Raw genomic sequence first — 17,605 nt, 5'->3', positions numbered from 1 at the left:
ACAAGGTCATCCCTTACACCCCCACACCCAACACAAGGTCATCCCCTATACCCCCACACCCAACACAAGGTCATCCCCTACACCCCCACACCCAACGCAAGGTCATCCCCTGCACTCCCACACCCAACACAAGGTCATCCTCTGCACCCCCATACCCAACACAAGGTCATCCCCTGCACCCCCATACCCAACACAAGGTCATCCCCTACACCCCCACACCCAACCCAAGTCATCCCCTACACCCCCACACCCAACACAAGGTCATCCCCTGCACCCCCACACCCAACACATGGTCATCCCCTGCACCCCCACACCCAACACAAGGTCATCCCCTACACCCCCACACCCAACACAAGGTCATCCCCTGCACCCCCACACCCAACACAAGGTCATCCCCTGCACCCCCACACCCAACACATGGTCATCCCCTGCACCCCCACACCCAACACATGGTCATCCCCTGCACCCCCACACCCAACACAAGGTCATCCCCTGCACCCCCACACCCAACACATGGTCATCCCCCTACACCCCCACACCCAACACATGGTCATCCCCTACACCCCCACACCCAACCCAAGTCATCCCCCACACCCAACACAAGGTCATCCCCTGCACCCCCACACCCAACACATGGTCATCCCCTGCACCCCCACACCCAACACATGGTCATCCCCTGCACCCCCACACCCAACACATGGTCATCCCCTGCACCCCCACACCCAACACAAGGTCATCCCCTGCACCCCCACACCCAACACAAGGTCATCCCCTACACCCCCACACCCAACACAAGGTCATCCCCTGCACCCCCACACCCAACACATGGTCATCCCCTGCACCCCCACACCCAACACAAGGTCATCCCCTACACCACCACACCCAACACAAGGTCATCCCCCGCACCCCCACACCCAACACAAGGTCATCCCCTGCACCCCCACACCCAACACATGGTCATCCCCTGCACCCCCACACCCAACACATGGTCATCCCCTGCACCCCCACACCCAACACAAGGTCATCCCCTGCACCCCCACACCCAACACATGGTCATCCCCCTACACCCCCACACCCAACACATGGTCATCCCCTACACCCCCACACCCAACCCAAGTCATCCCCCACACCCAACACAAGGTCATCCCCTGCACCCCCACACCCAACACATGGTCATCCCCTGCACCCCCACACCCAACACATGGTCATCCCCTGCACCCCCACACCCAACACATGGTCATCCCCTGCACCACCACACCCAACACAAGGTCATCCCCTGCACCCCCACACCCAACACAAGGTCATCCCCTGCACCCCCACACCCAACACAAGGTCATCCCCTGCACCCCCACACCCAACACATGGTCATCCCCTGCACCCCCTCACCCAACACAAGGTCATCCCCTGCACCCCCACACCAAACACATGGTCATCCCCCTACACCCCCACACTCAACACAAGGTCATCCCCCTACACCCCCACACCCAACACAAGGTCATCCCCTGCACCCCCATACCCAACACAAGGTCATCCCCTGCACCCCCACACCCAACACATGGTCATCCCCTGCACCCCCACACCCAACACATGGTCATCCCCTGCACCCCCACACCCAACACAAGGTCATCCCCTGCACCCCCACACCCAACACATGGTCATCCCCCTACACCCCCACACCCAACACATGGTCATCCCCCTACACCCCCACACCCAACCCAAGTCATCCCCCACACCCAACCCAAGTCATCCCCCACACCCAACACAAGGTCATCCCCTGCACCCCCACACCCAACACATGGTCATCCCCTGCACCCCCACACCCAACACATGGTCATCCCCTACACCCCCACACCCAACACAAGGTCATCCCCTGCACCCCCACACCCAACACAAGGTTATCCCTTACACCCCCACACCCAACACAAGGTCATCCCCTGCACCCCCACACCCAACACAAGGTCATCCCCTACACCCCCACACCCAACACAAGGTCATCCCTTACACCCCCACACCCAACACAAGGTCGTCCCCTACACCCCCACACCCAATACAAGGTCGTCCCCTACAACCCCACACCCAACACAAGGTCGTCCACTGCTCCCCCACAACCAACACAAGGTCATCCCCGGAACTTCATTTTCTCCACGTTTCTGCCCAGGCTGATCATTCACATTGTTCCCTGTTAGGCTCTGTTCACACTGCGTTTGTGGTGTCTGAAAATGCTCCTGACATATGCCTTACGTCCGTTGACTAGAGCCCACACATGCCACACAGCTCCATATTTCCACCATTGTAAAATAAACATCATAGACTTCTTTCTGCAGCACTGAAAAGCACGACAATGCAACGTCAATGTACAAGACAGATAGGAGTGCATGGACGCCACGTGGGCAGGGCCTTAGTGTGGGGGCACTTTGCTGATGACACCCTTGAGGTTGACATCTAAAGTTATCTGCACTATCACACCAGTCACGGACACTGCGCGAGCGTTCATATAACCTTGTTGCCCTCCTTGGCTGCATACAAATCAGAGTGTTAGGTCCCGATGTATGGCCAGAAGACTTCCATCCTATAGAGGCTCTTCATTGTGGGCAGGAGATTCAGGACCTGGATATCCAGAGCACATCCAAAAACAAACTAAAAACCAAAATGCACGTGAGAGGAAACGAAAAACGAATCCCTCCTGTTAAGCGCAACTAAAGAAGCCCCAATAATGGACAGGACATGACCAGCCTTTGTGACCAGAAACTCATAGTCCAGGGACAGGGACCAGGTTCTAACCAGGGAGGTGTTGACGAGGAGGTGGTGGCGGCCCAGGAGGTGGTGGCCCAGGAGGTGGTGGCCCAGGAGGTGGTGGCCCGGGAAGTTCTTACCATGGAGGTTCTGACCAGGGTGGCGGTGGCTTCTCTCGTCATTGTTGGTAGTCATGTTCTACTGTTACGTTTCGCTCATATTTCCCGCAGAATGATCAATCTAGATGTTTTTGTTACTTTCCAGATGAAACGTCAAATGCACCAGAAAAGATCCTGACGCTGGACGACCTCTTCAGGAAAGAGTTTTCTATCCACAACCCGGAGCCCCGGTGGATTAATGGTAAGTAACCAGAGCCTGATATAGGGATAAGCAGAGCTGTGGTGGTGGTGGTGGGAGGGAATCACGGAGTAGCTGAATATAATCCAAATCTTGCGCCACGCTATATCCAATCTGGGGGGGGGGGGGTAAATGCACCAGATACATCCAGTGGTGGCTCCGTTCACATACGTGAGAAGAAAGACGAAGAGACATAATCAGATATTACTCTCCGCTATACTACTATATACTAAAGGAACAACTGTCACATTGTTAGGATTTACAAGGGTCACAGGCTGCATAGTGATATAATATATAGACTTATTTATAGTAACATCACAAATATACAGCCGGTATAACCTGGGTATCTCCTGTATAGAATTCTATATGTACAGCCGGTATAACCTAGGCATCTACTGTATATAATTATATAGGTATAGTGTATAGTGCATAGTGCCAAATATATATATATATAGGAATACACAGTACATAGTGCATAGTGCCAAATATATATATATAGGAATACACAGGATATACAGTATATAGTGCAATTAATAATGAATATACACTACCGTTCAAAAGTTTAGGGTCACTTAGAAATTTCCTTCTTTTTGAAAGAAAAGCCCAGTTTTTTTCAATGATTAGAAAACACTTGAAAACCCTTGTGCAATTATGTTAGCACCGCTGTAAACAGTTCTGCTGTTTAGAGGAGCTATAAAACTGACCTTCCTTTGAGCTAGTTGAGAATCTGGAGCATTACATTTGTGGGTTCGATTAAACTCTCAAAATGGAGAGGCCGGCCGCTGTCGGAGCAGATAGAGGGCTGGCGGAGCGGGTAGAGGGCCGGCCGCTGGCGGAGCGGGTAGAGGGTCGGCCGCTGGCGGAGCGGGTAGAGGGTCGGCCGCTGGCGGAGCGGGTAGAGGGTCGGCCGCTGGCGGGGCGGGTAGAGGGTGGCCGCTGTGGTACATAAGTTTGTGGCAGCCGAGGTGCTTACCATCAGACCACACTGGAAGGAATTCCTTACCCGCGACAATGTCACTTCTATGTATTTTATTCCCCCTACACCTCTCCACCCCTGAAACCTTCTCTGGCCTTCTCATCAGTCTGCACAGCAAAGACCATGGGCCACAGGGCAGCTTAGCAGGAAATTTAGAGGCTAGCCTCCACTTGTAGGAGATATTCAGTGACCCGGCTTCTCTTATCTACACTAAACCAACACCTTCTGGAGTTACTTGCCCAAAGTTCCTGAAAATAGCCACAACCCCTCCAGGAAGTTCTTGTGGATTGAAGGAAGGGGCCAATTCAGGGTTTTATTATCCCCCGTTGTGGACGCGTGCGGCGGAGAAGTCTACGTCAACTTCATTTAGATTGATGGAGACACAATCACAAGACTTCTGTTCACCGGGACTATGGTGTCTGGACATCCGAGCAGAGTCACTTTGTAGGTTTTGTCACCAGAGGAGTCCACGCATTTATGAGACACATTCGCAGCAAGTGCCACGCAAAAATGGAAAGCACAAAAATTCTTAAAGAACATGTACACCGCACCCACGCTGGGAGGCGCAGCTAATTCCTCGCAAAGGTGGTGGAGCACAAATACAGGGCCCTGTATGGAGATCCCTAAACTATACACAAAATGTCTCTTCTACGGTCATGGTCAGGATTAGGGTCAGGATTAGAGTTGGTGTTTAGGTCAGGATTAGAGTCTGTTTAGGTCAGGATTAGAGTCGATGTTTAGGTCAGGATTAGAGTCGGTGTTTAGGTCAGGATTAGGGTCGGTGTTTAGGTCAGGATTAGGGTCGGTGTTTAGGTCAGGATTAGGGTCGGTGTTTAGGTCAGGATTAGGGTCGGTGTTTAGGTCAGGATTAGAGTCGGTGTTTAGGTCAGGATTAGAGTCGATGTTTAGGTCAGGATTAGAGTCGGTGTTTAGGTCAGGATTAGGGTCGGTGTTTAGGTCAGGATTAGGGTCGGTGTTTAGGTCAGGATTAGGGTCGGTGTTTAGGTCAGGATTAGGGTCGGTATTTGGGTCAGGATTAGGGTCGGCGTTTAGGTCAGGATTAGGGTCGGCGTTTAGGCCAGAATTAGGGTCGGCGTTTAGGTCAGGATTAGGGTCGGTGTTTAGGTCAGGATTAGGGTCGGTGTTTAGGTCAGGATTAGGGTCGGTGTTTAGGTCAGGATTAGGGTCGGTGTTTAGGTCAGGATTAGGGTCGGTGTTTAGGTCAGGATTATGGTCGGTGTTTAGGTCAGGATTAGGGTCGGTGTTTAGGTCAGGATTATGGTCGGTGTTTAGGTCAGGATTATGGTCGGTGTTTAGGTCAGGATTAGGGTCGGTGTTTAGGTCAGGATTAGGGTCGGTGTTTAGGTCAGGATTAGGGTCGGTGTTTAGGTCAGGATTAGGGTCGGTGTTTAGGTCAGGATTAGGGTCGGTGTTTAGGTCAGGATTAGGGTCGGTGTTTAGGTCAGGATTAGAGTCGGTGTTTAGGTCAGGATTAGAGTCGATGTTTAGGTCAGGATTAGAGTCGGTGTTTAGGTCAGGATTAGGGTCGGTGTTTAGGTCAGGATTAGGGTCGGTGTTTAGGTCAGGATTAGGGTCGGTGTTTAGGTCAGGATTAGGGTCGGTATTTGGGTCAGGATTAGGGTCGGCGTTTAGGTCAGGATTAGGGTCGGCGTTTAGGCCAGAATTAGGGTCGGCGTTTAGGTCAGGATTAGGGTCGGTGTTTAGGTCAGGATTAGGGTCGGTGTTTAGGTCAGGATTAGGGTCGGTGTTTAGGTCAGGATTAGGGTCGGTGTTTAGGTCAGGATTAGGGTCGGTGTTTAGGTCAGGATTATGGTCGGTGTTTAGGTCAGGATTATGGTCGGTGTTTAGGTCAGGATTAGGGTCGGTGTTTAGGTCAGGATTAGGGTCGGTGTTTAGGTCAGGATTAGGGTCGGTGTTTAGGTCAGGATTAGGGTCGGTGTTTAGGTCAGGATTAGGGTCGGTGTTTAGGTCAGGATTAGGGTCGGTGTTTAGGTCAGGATTATGGTCAGTGTTTAGGCCAGACTCCGGGTTGGTCAGAAGGCTGAATTTCTTCCTTTTATTATGGACCTGCAGAGATTGAGGATTGGAGAGATTCTGGGGTTCAGTCCTGTACTCCACAGATTCATCATGGCATAGATCTGCAGAATATCCATCTCGCTGCCGGGAGGAGAGTCCTATGTGCGGCCGCCTAGGATTTATCTACAGATTTGACAGCGATGGTGGAATCTCCCTCCTTCGATCCTTCATATTTGTTTCCATGATGAATTGTTTGATATTATTGGGGTGAATGTGGATTTATCTTAGGCCTCATCACATGACCGTAGCCATGTGCACGGCTGTGGTTTTCAGGTCGGACAGCCGCGGATTATCACCTGCAGGACCCCCACAAATGGCGGGCCGTGCACATGGCCGCGTCCATTCATTTCTATGAGCCTGGACCGGCCGTAATAAGACGTGTCCGTTCTGGAAACCACGGTCCTGTGCGGGCTCATTGAAATGAATGGGGCTGCAAAAATCCGTTTGTGTGCATGGGGCCCTACGGTTACTGCTAATCAAGGACATTTGTTTGGGGATTTTAGCATTGAGATCTTCCATTTTGCCGGAAGTTGCCGAATGTTTCCTGTCACTTAATGAAGTTCTCAGTCTCTGATGTCTCGTGTACCGAAATCTGAAATAATGAATTGACGAGGCCGGCGCTAGAGGAACATTGTGCTGCCGCGATGATCATGATGTCATGGGGTCCTCGATGGCCGTGGATGACGCTGGGGATGCCATAATGTTACTGCATGTGGAGAGCCTTACATTACAACAAGATGCCTGTAATAGGACGGAGTATCCAGGGTTAATGATGAAGATGAGTAGAGATGACGGCTTGGTGCAGGTGCAGTGAGATGTATTGTATCTACACCAGGTGCTGCTAGAAAAGACTCTAATCACACATAGCGAGGTCAGCGAGGGGCCGACTCTTCCAGCCATACATTTCCCCATTGTGTCTGTGGGAACGGTCAGACCGTCAGCGCAGTCACAACTCCAAGATGAGGGGACGGTGGACACCACCAGATCATGGGTTTCACATAACGCTACTGACGGGTCTTCCTGATGGGGGGCACAGGCCGTATCTGTGAAGGGTGGGGTTCTGGGGTCTGTTCGTGCTCGGTACCATTCAGAACTCCCTTTTCTTCTTGTCTTTCAGAACATGAGATTGTGTATAAGAGTCGGGACGGTTACGTCTTCAAACTTAACACCGAGACCAACGACACCACAACGCTACTGGAAAACGCCACGTTTGTAAGTATTTACAGATTCCCTGTTGTTTTTATGTGCCAACGTATTCCGCAGTGCTGTATATAGGTTTCCCCTGTCCCCAGGAGCTTACAATCTAACATTCCTATCTCAGACACACACTGGGACCGATCTCATAGGTGGGCAATTATCAGGATGTTTTTTGGGGTGTGGGATAAATCTGGAGAACCCAGAGGAAAATCCGGCCAAGTGTCATCATTCTCCCAGCAATCTATAGGTGCCGAGCTATAATGTCCTATGGAAACTGCAGCTAAAAGGATCGAAACTTCGTCTTCGACCTCAATTTAAGTGACATCAAATCGTCTTACTAAGAGCGGGCGAAGGCAGAAGTAGCGGGAGACGCTTCTTAGCGGAGAATAGAGCGGCAGTTCACGGTATTCCGGCCGTCTCCATACAAGGGAATAGTCCACGCCGGTTCACACGACCTCTTTTCAGGCATAATGTTGGCGTTTTACGCCTCGAATTCCGTCTGAAAAAATGGCTCCAATACATCGGCAAACATCTGCCCATTACGATCTATGGGCTTTACGATGTTCTGTGCCGACGACCTGTTATTTTACGCGTCGCTGTCAAAAGACGGCGCGTAAAATTACATCCTCGTCAAAGAAGTGCAGGACACTTATATACATTATATGCGGGACACTTATATACATTATATGCGGGACACTTATATACATTATATGCGGGACACTTATATACATGATATGCGGGACACTTATATACATTATATGCGGGACACTTATATACATTATATGCGGGACACTTATATACATTATATGCGGGACACTTCTATACATTATATGCGGGACACTTATATACATTATATGCGGGACACTTATATACATTATATGCGGGACACTTATATACATTATATGCGGGACACTTATATACATGATATGCGGGACACTTATATACATTATATGCGGGACACTTATATACATTATATGCAGGACACTTATATACATTATATGCGGGACACTTCTATACATTATATGCGGGACACTTATATACATTATATGCGGGACACTTATATACATTATATGCGGGACACTTATATACATTATATGCGGGACACTTATATACATTATATGCGGGACACTTATATACATTATATGCGGGACACTTATATATATTATATGCTGGACACTTATATACATTATATGCGGGACACTTATATACATTATATGCGGGACACTTATATACATTATATGCGGGACACTTATATACATTATATGCGGGACACTTATATACATTATATGCGGGACACTTATATACATTATATGCGGGACACTAATATACATTATATGCGGGACACTTATATACATTATATGCGGGACACTTATATACATTATATGCGGGACACTTATATACATTATATGCGGGACACTTATATACATTATATGCGGGACACTTATATACATTATATGCAGGACACTTATATACATTATATGCGGGACACTTATATACATTATATGCGGGACACTTATATACATTATATGCGGGACACTTATATACATTATATGCGGGACACTTATATACATTATATGCGGGACACTTATATACATTACATGCGGGACACTTATATACATTATATGCGGGACACTTCTATACATTATATGCGGGGCACTTATATACATTATATGCAGGACACTTATATACCTTATATGCGGGACACTTATATACATTGTATGCGGGACACTTATATACATTATATACGGGACACTTATATACATGATATGCGGGACACTTATATACATTATATGCAGGACACTTATATACATTATATGCGGGACACTTATATACATTATATGCGGGACACTTATATACATTATATGCGGGACACTTATATACATTATATGCGGGACACTTATATACATTATATGCGGGACACTTATATACATTATATGCGGGACACTTATATACATTATATGCGGGACACTTATATACATTATATGCGGGACACTTATATACATTATATGCAGGACACTTATATACATTACATGCGGGACACTTATATACATTATATGCGGGACACTTCTATACATTATATGCAGGACACTTATATGCATTATATGTGGGACACTTATATACATTATATGCGGGACACTTATATACATTATATGCGGGACACTTATATACATTATATGCGGGACACTTATATACATTATATGCAGGACACTTATATGCGGGACACTTATATACATTATATGCGGGACACTTATATACATTATATGCGGGACACTTATATACATTACATGCGGGACACTTATATACATTATATGCGGGACACTTATATACATTATATGCCGGACACTTATATACATTATATGCCGGACACTTATATACATTATATGCGGGACACTTATATACATTATATGCGGGACACTTATATACATTATATGCGGGGCACTTATATACATTATATGCAGGACACTTATATACATTATATGCAGGACACTTATATACATTATATGCGGGACACTTATATACATTGTATGCGGGACACTTATATACATTATATACGGGACACTTATATACATGATATGCGGGACACTTATATACATTATATGCAGGACACTTATATACATTATATGCGGGACACTTATATACATTATATGCGGGACACTTATATACATTATATGCGGGACACTTATATACATTATATGCGGGACACTTATATACATTACATGCGGGACACTTATATGCATTATATGCGGGACACTTATATACATTATATGCGGGACACTTATATACATTATATGCGGGACACTTATATACATTATATGCAGAGCACTTCTATACATTATATGCGGGACACTTATATACATTATATGCGGGACACTTATATACATTATATGCAGGACACTTATATACATTATATGCGGGACACTTATATACATTATATGCGGGACACTTCTATACATTATATGCGGGACACTTATATACATTATATGCGGGACACTTATATATGTTATATGCGGGACACTTATATACGTTATATGCGGGACACTTATATACATTATATGCGGGACACTTATATACATTATATGCGGGACACTTATATACATTATATGCGGGACACTTATATACATTATATGCGGGACACTTATATACATTATATGCGGGACACTTATATACATTATATGCGGGACACTTATATACATTATATGCGGGACACTTATATACATTATGTGCGGGGCACTTATATACATTATATGCCGGACACTTATATACATTATATGCGGGACACTTATATACATTATATGCGGGACACTTATATACATTATATGCAGGACACTTATATACATTATATGCGGGACACTTATATACATTATATGCCGGACACTTATATACATCATATGCGGGACACTTATATACATTATATGCAGGACACTTATATACATTATATGCGGGACACTTATATACATTATATGCGGGACACTTATATACATTATATGCAGGACACTTCTTGGGACGTAATTGGAGCCGTTTTTCATTGACTTCAATGAAAAACAGCTCCAAATTACGTCCGTAAAAGACGCAGCGAAAAACGCAAGTACGAGCAATTACGTCTGAAATTCAGGAGCGGTTTTCTCCTGATAACAGCTCCGTAATTTCAGACGTAATTGCAGTTATCGTGTGCACATACCCTAATACTAAAAACCGCCGCCACAAGTGCGTCTGCAACTCCCAGTACGAGCAGTGATCACCGCCCTACGATAGTCTAAAAAAGTCCAGCGCCCGATAGACCCTCAGTGTGATGTCCTCCTCTCCTCCAACCCAAGTGAACGCTGTGACGTCGTACCCGCTGGCGCGTGATGGCAGAAGTGTAATAAGAGGCATCGCTCTGATCTTTATTCTCCGCAGCGCGTGCACGTAAATCTCCCATCTGGTGATGCTTTCCTTCCAATGTCACCACCGCTACTGATAAAACTGGCCGGACATCGAGTGACTCAGAAGACACTGGATTTATTCTACTCACATTAGACGTACAGAACTGCGCAAAAGTTCTAGGCAGTTGTGGAGAAACGCTGCAGAGTGAGAATGTTTCATATATAGAAGTGAGAAAAGGTTTTTTTACCAATTAAAAAAATACTATTTTCAAAAAGGGCTCTAGGTCTTCCCCGGGGTAATTATAGACCAGTAAGCTTAACATCAATTGTGGGGAAAATGTTTGAGGGGCTATTGAGGGACTATATACAGGATTATGTGACAATAAATAGCATTATAAGTGACAGCCAGCACGGTTTTACTAAGGACAGAAGTTGTCAAACTAACCTAATCTGTTTTTATGAAGAGGTGAGCAGAAGTCTAGACAGAGGGGCCGCTGTGGATTTAGTGTTTTTGGACTTTGCAAAGGCATTTGACACTGTCCCCCATAGACGCCTAATGGGTAAATTAAGGACTATAGGTTTAGAAAATATAGTTTGTAATTGGATTGAGAATTGGCTCAAGGACCGTATCCAGAGAGTTGTGGTCAATGATTCCTTCTCTGAATGGTCACCGGTTATAAGTGGTGTACCCCAGGGTTCAGTGCTGGGACCACTATTATTCAACTTATTTATTAATGATATAGAGGATGGGATTAATGGCACTATTTCTATTTTTGCAGATGACACCAAGCTATGCAATATAGTTCAGACTATGGAAGATGTTCATGAATTACAGGCAGATTTAAACAAACTAAGTGTTTGGGCGTCCACTTGGCAGATGAAGTTTAATGTAGATAAATGTAAAGTTATGCATCTGGGTACCAACAACCTGCATGCATCATATGTCCTAGGGGGCGCTACACTGGCGGATTCACTTGTTGAGAAGGATCTGGGTGTACTTGTAAATCATAAACTCAATAACAGCATGCAGTGTCAATCAGCTGCTTCAAAGGCCAGCAGGATATTGTCGTGTATTAAAAGAGGCATGGACTCGCGGGACAGGGATGTAATAATGCCACTTTACAAAGCATTAGTGAGGCCTCATCTAGAATATGCAGTTCAGTTCTGGTCTCCAGTTCATAGAAAGGATGCCCTGGAGTTGGAAAAAATACAAAGAAGAGCAACGAAGCTAATAAGGGGCATGGAGAATTTAAGTTATGAGGAAAGATTGAAAGAATTAAACCTATTTAGCCTTGAAAAAAGAAGACTAAGGGGGGACATGATTAACTTATATAAATATATTAATGGCACATACAAAAAATATGGTGAAATCCTGTTCCTTGTAAAACCCCCTCAAAAAACAAGGGGGCACTCCCTCCGTCTGGAGAAAAAAAGGTTCAAGCTGCAGAGGCGACAAGGCTTCTTTACAGTGAGAACTGTGAATTTATGGAATAGCCTACCGCAGGAGCTGGTCACAGCAGGGACAGTAGACACCGCAGGAGCCGTCACAGCAGGGACAGGAGACACCGCAGGAGCCGTCACAGCAGGGACAGTAGACACCGCAGGAGCCGTCACAGCAGGGACAGTAGACACCGCAGGAGCTGGTCACAGCAGGGACAGGAGACACCGCAGGAGCCGTCACAGCAGGGACAGTAGACACCGCAGGAGCCGTCACAGCAGGGACAGTAGACACCGCAGGAGCTGGTCACAGCAGGGACAGTAGACACCGCAGGAGCTGGTCACAGCAGGGACAGGAGACACCGCAGGAGCCGTCACAGCAGGGACAGTAGACACCGCAGGAGCCGTCACAGCAGGGACAGGAGACACCGCAGGAGCTGTCACAGCAGGGACAGTAGACACCGCAGGAGCCATCACAGCAGGGACAGTAGACACCGCAGGAGCCGTCACAGCAGGGACAGGAGACACCGCAGGAGCCGTCACAGCAGGCACAGTAGACACCGCAGGAGCCGTCACAGCAGGGACAGGAGACACCGCAGGAGCCGTCACAGCAGGGACAGTAGACACCGCAGGAGCTGGTCACAGCAGGGACAGGAGATGCTGCAGGAGCCGTCACAGCAGGGACAGTAGATGGCTTTAAAAAAGGGTTAGATAATTTCCTAGAACAAAAAAATATTAGCTCCTATGTGTAGAAATTTTTCCTTCCCTTTTCCCTTCTCTTGGTTGAACTTGATGGACATGTGTCTTTTTTCAGCCGTACTAACTATGTAACTATGTACTATGTAACTATGTAACAAAGTGAATGAACAGAAGAGAAATGTAAATCAGATCAGTATTTGGTGTGACCGCCCTTTGCCTTCAGCATCACTTCTTCCAGGTACTTGTACAGTTTTTGCAGGAACTCGGCCGGGAAGTTGTCTCTTCATATAATCCCGGACAGACTCCATGATGTAGAGATCCGGGCTCTCTGGGGGCCACATCATCACTTCCAGGGCTCTGTGGGGGCCACATCATCACTTCCAGGGCTCTGGGGGCCACATCATCACTTCCAGGGCTCTGTGGGGGCCACATCATCACTTCCAGGGCTCTGTGGGGGCCACATCATCACTTCCAGGGCTCTGTGGGGGCCACATCATCACTTCCAGGGCTCTGTGGGGGCCACATCATCACTTCCAGGGCTCTCTGGGGGCCACATCATCACTTCCAGGGCTCTGTGGGGGCCACATCATCACTTCCAGGGCTCTGGGGGCCACATCATCACTTCCAGGACACTTTGTTCGTCTTTCCACTGAGGATAGTTCTTAATGACATTAGCCGGATGTTGGGGGTTTTTGTCCCGCTGCTGAATAAATTTGAAGCCAATCCGACGCCTCCCTGGTGTTATTACATGATGGATAATTATCTGCCTGGATTTCTCAGCATTGACGACACCAATAATCCCGACCAAATCCCCAACTCCATGTGCTGAACTGCAGCCCCCAAACTTACAGCACCCCCCACCATCACTGCTGCCTGCAGACCCTCATTATTGTACCGCTCTCCAGGACCCTCCGCCATCACTTCTGTCTGCAGACCCTTGTTATTGTCCCGCTCTCCAGGACCCTCCACCATCTTCACTGCTGCCTGCAGACCCTCATTATTGCACCGCTCTCCAGGACCCTCCGAGATCACTTCTGTCTGCAGACCCTCATTATTGCACCGCTCTCCAGGACCCTCCACCATCTTCACTGCTGCCTGCAGACCCTCATTATTGCACCGCTCTCCAGGACCCTCCGAGATCACTTCTGTCTGCAGACCCTCATTATTGCACCGCTCTCCAGGACCCTCCGCCATCACTTCTGTCTGCAGACCCTTGTTATTGTCCCGCTCTCCAGGACCCTCCACCATCTTCACTGCTGCCTGCAGACCCTCATTATTGCACTGCTCTCCAGGACCCTCCGCCATCACTTCTGTCTGCAGACCCTTGTTATTGTCCCGCTCTCCAGGACCCTCCGCCATCACTGCTGCCTGCAGACCCTCATTATTGTACTGCTCTCCAGGACCCTCCACCATCTTCACTGCTGCCTGCAGACCATCATTATTGCACTGCTCTCCAGGACCCTCCGCCAACACTTCTGTCTGCAGACCCTTGTTATTGTCCCGCTCTCCAGCCCTTCAGAGAACACACTGCCTTCTGTTACACCAAATAATTCACATTGTGACTCCTCAGTCCAGAGCACCTACTGACGTTTTTCTGCTCCGCAGTTCCTATGTTTTTGTGCATAGTTTGTCGCTTGGCCTTGTTTCTACATTGAAGGTTTGGCTTTTTGGCCACAATTCTTCCATGAAGACTCCTTCTGGCCAGACTTCTCCGCACAGTAGATGAGTGTGCCTGGGTCCCACTGATTCCTGTCAGTTCTGATTTGATGGCACTGCTGGACGTATTTTCCGGTTTTGAAGGGTAGTAAGCATGATGTGTGTTTAATCTGCTGGACTAAGTTTCCTTGGCCGACCACTGCGTCTACAGTTCTCAAAGTTGCCCATTTCTTTGTGCTTAAGAAGAGCTTGAACAGCACATCTTGAAACCCCCATATGCTGTGAAATCTTTGCCTGGGAGAGATCTTGCTGATGCAGTATAACTACCTGGTGTCTTGTTGCTGTGTTCTGTTTTGCCATGGTGGACCTGTGACCTAAAATTGTCCTCCACAACCTCACCTTTGTAGCAGAGTTTGGCTGTTCCTCATCCAGTTTTAAGCCTCCTACAGTTGTTTCTGTTACAGTTAATGACTATGACGGACATCAAGTGTATTAGGGTGCAAGGTGTGTGGGGGACACTGCTGAATGAAAGGACCTCATTACAAATGTAAGGGTGGGGTCAGGGAAAGGCGTCAGATCAGGGAATATTATAGGCCGGTCTAAAAAGATGTTTTTTCAGGGCACGTCTAAAACTGAATGTTGGGAATTAATCTGATTGTCTGTGGCAGCGCATTCCAGAGGACGGAGCAGAGAAGTCCTGGAGACGGGAGGTTTGGATTATGGAGGATTTTAATCTAAGGTCGTAGGCAGAACATAGGGAGCGAGTGGTAGACAGAGATGAGGGAGGAGATGTGAGGAGGTGCAGCACGGCGGAGAGCGTCGTGGGGGAGAGGAATAAGTTTGAATTTAATTTTGAAGTGAATGTGCAACCAGTGTAGTGACTGGCACAGGATATAGGCATTGGTGTAGTGACTGGCACAGGATATAGGCATTGGTGTAGTGACTGGCACAGGGCAGAGGCGTTGGTGTAGTTACTGGCACAGTGTAGCGGTGTAGTGACTGGCACAGGGTAGAGGTGTTGGTGTAGTGACTGGCACAGTGTAGAGGTGTAGCGGTGTAGTGACTGGCACAGGGTAGAGGCGTGGGTGTAGTTACTGGCACAGGGTAGAGGTGTGGGTGTAGTGACTGGCACAGGGTAGAGGCGTGGGTGTAGTGACTGGCACAGGGTGGAGGCGTTGGTGTAGTGACTGGCACAGGGTAGAGGCGTGGGTGTAGTGACTGGCACAGGGTAGAGGCGTGGGTGTAGTGACTGGCACAGGGTAGAGGCGTTGGTGTAGTGACTGGCACAGGGTAGAGGCGTGGGTGTAGTGACTGGCACAGGGTAGAGGCGTGGGTGTAGTGACTGGCACAGGGTAGAGGCGTTGGTGTAGTGACTGGCACAGGGTAGGGGCGTTGGTGTAGTGACTGGCACAGGGTAGAGGCGTGGGTGTAGTGACTTGCACAGGGTGGGTGTAGTGACTGGCACAGGGTAGAGGCGTGGGTGTAGTGACTGGCACAGGGTAGAGGTGTTGGTGCAGTGACTGGCACAGGGTAGAGGCGTGGGCGTAGTGACTGGCACAGGGTAGAGGCGTGGGTGTAGTGACTGGCACAGGGTAGAGGCGTGGGTGTAGTGACTGGCACAGGGTAGAGGTGTTGGTGCAGTGACTGGCACAGGGTAGAGGCGTGGGCGTAGTGACTGGCACAGGGTAGAGGCGTGGGTGTAGTGACTGGCACAGGGTAGAGGCGTGGGTGTAGTGACTGGCACAGGGTAGAGGTGTTGGTGCAGTGACTGGCACAGGGTAGAGGCGTGGGCGTAGTGACTGGCACAGGGTAGAGGCGTGGGTGTAGTGACTGGCACAGGGTAGAGGCGTGGGTGTAGTGACTGGCACAGGGTAGAGGTGTTGGTGCAGTGACTGGCACAGGGTAGAGGCGTGGGCGTAGTGACTGGCACAGGGTAGAGGCGTGGGTGTAGCGGTTGGTCAGAAAGATGAGCCTGGCTGCTGCATTCAGGATAGATTGGAGGGAGAGAGTTTAGTGAGAGGAAGACCGACTAGTAATGAGTTACAGGAGACAAGACGAGAGAATCAGAGCGACAATGAGAGTTTTGTTGTTTCCTCCGTAAGAAAAGAGCGGATTCTGGAGATGTTTTTAAGGTGAAAGTGATTGAATGCGAGGAGTAAAGGTAAGATTGGAGTCCAAACTAACCCCGAGACAGCGGGCGTGCTGCCCATGAGTGATGGTAGTGATAGACAGCGGGCGTGCTGCCCAGGAGGGATGGTAGTGATAGAGGCAGCGGGCATGCTGCACAGGAGTGATGGTAGTGATAGACAGCGGGCGTGCTGCCCAGGAGGGATGGTAGTGATAGAGGCAGCGGGCATGCTGCCCAGGAGTGATGGTAGTGATAGACAGCGGGCGTACTGCCAGGAGGGATGGTAGTGATAGAGACAGCGGGCGTGCTGCACAGGAGGGATGGTAGTGATAGACAGCGGGCGTGCTGCCCAGGAGGGATGGTAGTGATAGACAGCGGGCGTGCTGCCCAGGAGGGATGGTAGTGATAGACAGCGGGCGTGCTGCACAGGAGGGATGGTAGTGATAGACAGCGGGCATGCTG

General features: G+C 48.5%; 1 protein-coding gene across 1 annotated transcript in view; it reads left to right on the top strand.

Annotated features, from left to right (window-relative positions):
- The window catches only part of DPP10 (dipeptidyl peptidase like 10), a 285,774-nt gene that overhangs the window by 82,002 nt on the left and 186,167 nt on the right, over positions 1-17,605 (top strand). The window contains 2 exon segments of the mRNA XM_075831017.1: positions 2,998-3,093; positions 7,281-7,375. Coding sequence (XP_075687132.1) covers positions 2,998-3,093; positions 7,281-7,375 — 191 coding nt within the window.

Source organism: Rhinoderma darwinii, chromosome 6, assembly GCF_050947455.1.
Source record: "Rhinoderma darwinii isolate aRhiDar2 chromosome 6, aRhiDar2.hap1, whole genome shotgun sequence".
In the NCBI taxonomy this organism is placed as follows: Eukaryota; Metazoa; Chordata; class Amphibia; order Anura; family Rhinodermatidae; genus Rhinoderma; species Rhinoderma darwinii.
Note: the sequence above shows the minus strand (reverse complement) of the source record. Positions and strands in the feature narration are given on the sequence as shown.